This window comes from Ammodytes marinus, assembly GCF_949987685.1.
Source record: "Ammodytes marinus genome assembly, chromosome: 16".
In the NCBI taxonomy this organism is placed as follows: Eukaryota; Metazoa; Chordata; class Actinopteri; order Uranoscopiformes; family Ammodytidae; genus Ammodytes; species Ammodytes marinus.
The window spans coordinates 16,192,130-16,198,192 of NC_137220.1; the positions used below are offsets into that span (position 1 = coordinate 16,192,130).

The 6,063-nt window shown below is 44.9% G+C and overlaps 1 protein-coding gene across 1 annotated transcript in view; it reads left to right on the top strand.

Moving 5' to 3' along the window:
- Positions 1-875: 875 nt before the first annotated feature.
- Positions 876-6,063, top strand: part of grin2aa (glutamate receptor, ionotropic, N-methyl D-aspartate 2A, a) — a gene marked incomplete at both ends in the record, with an annotated part of 132,630 nt that continues 127,442 nt past the window's right edge. Inside the window, one exon of the mRNA XM_080044704.1 lies at positions 876-1,394. Coding sequence (XP_079900830.1) covers positions 876-1,394 — 519 coding nt within the window. The remainder of the gene's footprint in view (positions 1,395-6,063) is intronic.

The following is a 6,063-nucleotide window of genomic DNA, read 5'->3' on the forward strand; positions in this document are numbered from 1 at the left end:
AGAACAAAAGTCAGGGGATAAAGAAGGTCAATTGGAATCATCCTGTTGTGTCCATGATTGTCTACTAAAAAGCAATCAGAGTAATCCGTCCAATTGATGTTGGGATATTTCAGCCTGGACCAAAACCAACAGACTAAAAGATCAACATGGCTCCCCTTAAAGCCATGACGCTAGTATGGCTAGAAATAAATACAAAGTTATAATAATATATTGCAATAGCCTCTTTCCTCATAGATTTCAGCTCTGTGAAAATCAGATTACTCACCAATATGTCACTTGTCTTCCACACACATTCATGCACATCATATTCCAAACTGTGCAGGAAAGGTAATAAAACCAGATAATATGAACGGTCAGTACATTTAGTCTGCTGCTGTCACTCACAGCGTTGCTTTATGAGTTGTGCGTCAATCTGTGTCTCAGGGTATATAGCGCGTTAAGAATATAACACCTTTTAATAAATGTCTCCGTGCCTCTTCTGAACAGCACGGCTTGCTCCGGAATCATTTGATCGTATCAGTCGTGACCATAAAGTATATACTTGTTAGTCATCTTCCTCTCGCTCTCACCTCCCTGCAGTCTTCCAGTCTCAAGGCCAACTCACTCCCCGCAAAGGTTTATGCGTTTGAAAAAGTTACTGAAAAGAAGTGGAACTAAAAAGAAAAAAATAGAAACCATTCAAACCTGTATGTGTGGGCTTAAAAAGCTGTGAATTAACAATTTATCACCCCTGTCTGTTTTTTTCCCTCTCTCTCTGCCACCATCTATTTCCACACTTCTCCCATCTCCCTTCTCTATCTCTTTGAACTGTCTTCTTCATCTCGCTCTTTGCTTTTGCCTCATCCTCATTCAATGCCATGCCATATCTACAGGGGATGAAGTGGTTCAGCAGTATGTCCCTCAGCAGCAAAAGGAGTAAGAGGAGGGGTAGACGGAGCGGCGGATGGAGCGGTAGTAGCACTTACCAGAGTGGTGGCGGTAATGGGGTGCTTCTATCCCTGGCTCTCGTGGTGGTGGCCTTGACCCTGATGGCCGAACAATCGGAAGCTCAGAAACAGCGAGGGAGCGCCGCCTCCGAAAAAGTGCCGGTCCTGAACATTGCGGTGCTGCTGGGCCGCACGCGCTACATCTCCGAACGGGACATCCGTGCGCTGTGGAGCAAAGAGGACCCCATAGACGTCAACGTGGTCACTTTGTTGGTCAACGAGACCGACCCCAAGAGCATCATCACCCACATGTGCGACCTGATGTCCGGCACCAAGATCCACGGCGTGGTGTTCGGCGACGGCACCGACCAGGAGGCCATCGCCCAGATTTTGGATTTTATTTCCTCGCAGACGCTCATCCCCATCCTGGGCATCCACGGAGGCTCGTCCATGATCATGGCGGATAAGGTAAGCAAGTGTGTGCGTGTGGGGTGGGGAATCGTGGGTTGGATGGATGGATGATTGGATGGATGGATGGATGGATGGATGATTGGATGGATGGATGGATGGATGGATGATGACGACGATTGGGTGAAGTTGTGCAAGGCCAGGTTAAGTTAAGTTCACTCACTCATCGTTAACGGCTTATCAGCGGGGGTTTGGGGTCAACAGTACCTGCAAGGAAACCCCACACTTTTCTTTACCGGTTAACATTAACCAGCACTGACTGGGGGATCCTGAGGAGTTCCCAGGCCAGCCTGGAGATATAATCTCTCCAGCTAGTCCTGGGTCTTCCCCGAGGCCTTCTCCCAGTTGGACGTGGACATACCTGAAATACCTCCCTAGGGGGGTGACCAGCGGGGCATCCTTACCAGATGCCCGAACCACCTCAACTGGTATACACAATGGCCACTCGCAAAAGGCTATATTGATTTGTTTTTAGCATATCCCTTCCCACACCACACTCCAGAAGGGGTCTTCATTAAGGGACAGCCATAGTAGAGCGCCCCTGGAGCAGTTTTAGGGGTAAAGTACTTTGCCCAAGGACTCAATGGTAGAGATGGTGGGCACCGAAGATGTATACCAGCCGCCACTAGTTTTACAGGTAACACCCTCCTGTCCCTTGCCCGGGGACCTCGTGGTTGGGATTAGACTGGATGGGTGAATAGATGAATAGAAGAAATGACTTGATGATTGACCGGTTGCTTCAGTTGGCAAGAAGGTCTGGCTATGCATCTTTGCCGAAACTAGAAAAACAAGCACACACACCTCACCTGTCAGCTTTTATTTATTTGACTCGGGGGTTTTCAAGAGCCTGTAGAATGGTAATTTCAAAAGTCAGGGTAGCTGATGCCTAGAGATATAAACAACAACAAAGGATGGCATTGGTGGAAAGACAATAATGTGGAGGAGGACTTATAAAGGTGGTGACATGAGGTAAGTTTGGTCACATACCGTAAGTTTTGGAGGAATGGGCGGAAGAAGAGAGGCCTTGAAAAAGCAGGTAGAACTGAAGGAGGGCAAGGAGAATGAGTGACTGAGGAAAGAGATAAAAACAGAGTGAGGAATTTTCAATGGAGTAGGTTTTTGTGGTTTGGCTAGAAAAGCGACTGCGTGGTGTACAGTGAACCGTAATCTATCTCGGAAGTCTCCATTCATGGTGCGGGAATCCCTCAGACGAGGTGCGAGAGCCCTGATTGGTTCTCAGCGTTTTCAATAGGCAGTGTCCCCCGCCTGCCACTCACTTTGAAGCGTGAATAGGACTTAGATAAACAGCACACAATACTGTGCATTCACACAGAGGCAGCTTAGCTCACAGGGATTCATCATCAGATTCACAATGGGGATATTGTTATCTGGGTTATTTGCCCAGAAGATCAAAGAAGGCAGCCAGTGTGCGTTTGTCCGACTATCCTTTAAAGATGGAACGATGTAGAATTTTTCTAAAAATCAGTGTGTCATTGATGTTTCAAAATACATTTGATTGGTGCAGATATTGTGAACATATGGAACCTTGGTCCGTCTTATTCAGTGTTATTGTCAGTCCCAGTCTTTTTTTTTACAAAATTGCTACCACACGTTCCATAAATCCCATCTTTTTTCCCGCAACCCAGTGCCACTAGTGTGTTTGACTTATCTCTTTCTCCGGAGTTGGGATAAATACTTTTTCTATAAACCTTCTCTTTTTCTTTTTAGATCCGCCAGTGCAATAATGATCACAAATCCTTAGCTCCAGTCGCACTGGAAAATAATAGCATCAGTCTTCCCATTCTATGCCACAAAGCAATCCCTCTCTTCTTGAGCGGTCCGGCTAAGAAATCCCACCTAATCCGACCCGGTGGCCCACAATAAGACATGCAGTCTAGAGGTCGGTGAGACTGTGGAACCTCTCTGTGAAGATCTTGTTTGTTTACAGTAATTATACGAATGTCTCAAAGTAACTGCGGTGATGGTTTTATTGATCTTGTAACGCTACACGCTGCATCTTTTTTCTTTTTTAGAGGAGGTAGAAAAAAGGGGGTAAGTGAAAGGGAAAAGGAGGTGTGTTGTTGGAAGAGAGGAGGTGGACAGAGGAGGCAGAGAAATGAAAGGGCGAGAGGAATAATCCCTGAGTTTGACCGGAGGTTGAGGCTGAGTGGAGGGGGAATTACAGAATGTCCCGATTGGCACCTGCCACACGCCATGCTATTTCGGCAACGCACAGACACACACACGCACAGTCGCACACACACACACACACACACACACACACACGCACGCACGCACGCACGCGTAAGCACAAACACATCATCTCCCCTGTCAACTGGTGTCAGTAAAACAGCAGCAATTCGGCTCCTTGACAGTTGCAAAGTTTCCACTGCAGGAGCAGATGAGGAGAAAATAAGTGTGCTCGACCCAACACTTTGTTTTTGTCTCTCTCACATTTTCCTTCCTTCCTCCCAGCTTACCTGTCTGTCTGCGCTAACGTCAAACCCACACACACTCCTCTCACACCACAAGCTACGTCAAGATGTCTCTCAACCTTCCGCCACAATAGCGCTCACACAGACCAAAATTGATATTGCTTAGGATTGTGACTTTCACCGGAGAACAGTTCATGCACCATTTATCTGAGGAGACCTTAGATGAGCATCATGGTTGGTTTAACTACACCAGGTTTTTCGAATAGTATATCAAAAGGAATCTCATGCATTTATTAGCAAATCCAAGCTGGAAGTTTGGTCAAAGCCAAAGACGTAAAAGTGTGAATGTATAGAGGTCAGAATGTTAAAAAAAAGCTTTAAATGCATTCCGAAATAAGTACAGTTGTTGTTAGGGCTGCAGCTCATTATTTTCAATACTTGGAAATCTCTCAATTATATTATCAATTAAACACAATAACATTGTCATTTCATTGGTCCAAGAGTCCACAAATGAAATGTGTTCAATTAACAGAAAAAGAGCAACACATTCTTATCTTTGTGAAGGTTATATATTCGATACACAATTGTATCCATTGGCAAATTAGCCCTAGATTTATGTTCTATTCATAAAATATCTTTTTCGTAAATACACCTCAATAAACCAATATGGCACCCCCCCCCCCCCCCCGCAACAATTTCACATTTTGTGCAATCTGTGCATATTTATAGAAACCACACTGCACAATTTATTACATGATTAAAGGATATAATGGCTGTGATAGTGTTAAGTGTGCAATATCAACCCCCCCTCATACACACACAAATACAACGGTTAAACATGTTTAGTGAGCGCTGCAGTGTGTCTCCATCCGAAAAACAGGGATTAGGATTCTTCTGGTGTCTCTCCTCCGCTGTATCCTCCCCCTGTCAAATTTTTACGTCCTCTTTTACCATCCCCTTTTTTTAAGGTTTATATAACCCCTCGCCCTCTGTAGGTTAACATTCATGCGGTTAGTGTAAGTAGAGCAGCCTTTTCTGCCGCCTTGTTCCATGCAGATTCTTTGCTAATCCATGTGAAATGTGGGGAGAAGCTCTCGCCTCCTATGATTACTCCTTGTAAGACCCTCGGTGTGTTTGTCTATTCACGATTACGCCTCCCTGCTTCTGTGTGCAGAGACGTGTGTGTGAAATGTCCCACACGTACTGTATGCTTTAATGCCTCTGCGTGCACCGAATATACTTTTACATTTGAGTGTGTGCGTGTGTTTCCCTTGCCCGTGACTTGGAGGCTAAATCTCTTGGTGCCTATGACTTCCAGTCAAATCCGCTTCCACGTCAACTTCTCTAGAGAATACTATCTGAAAGCCTGCCCTCTTTTTTTATACAACGTATGTTAAAAAAAAGACACTATTTAAGCCTCATCTCCTCTCTCTCTCTTTCCCCTCTTCTCTGCTCTTTGCGATGTCCCTCTCTACCCATCTTTTTGTCTTTCATACTTGCTTGTTAATTAGATAAATGTTGCAGTATCTCCCTGTGTCAGTCCCTTCCCATACATCTCTCAGCCCTTTGTTGAATAATGCATCACTTGCCTGTATTGAAAATAATCCATTATTGATTAAGGGGGAAGAAATGTCTTCTTCTCTTGCTGCTGTCTCAGCAAATTTCAGCTTGACGATACCACCCTGGCTGATCGCCAAAAACCGGGCGGTTAGGAAGAGACAACAAAGTTAGTTTGGATCATTTCGTTTTCATTGCTGACGTTCCTTTATTCTTTTAGTCTCTTTTGGATTTTTCTTTTGGATTGTTGTTCTCTCTTTCCTCTCTCGCGTTGGCTTTTGTTACTCCCTTACCTGCCGTTATTTGTGTGGGAGGATGCCTGGCCCCGGCTTGTTGATTGGCTTCATGTAATTCCCACACTAAACGGTTATTGACTTACTAGTGGTCAGGTCAATAATGGTAACTGGATCATGTTGCTCATGGACAATGTTCACTCTTTATTTCTTAAGTGTCTTGACACACGCCCAGTCTGATGTCTGCTCCTGCTGCTGTTGCGTCTCTTTTCCGTTCCTATTCATTTTCCCTTTTCTTTTGCTCCGTGGATTGAATGGCGGTCTGTGTGCACCAGATGTGTTTACAACGGCAATGGGAAATATCCTTCTTGAAGACGAAACGACCGCTTTGCTTCTCATTAAAACAATGTTTTCAAAGGGTCGAAAATATTGTGATGCTCTTTA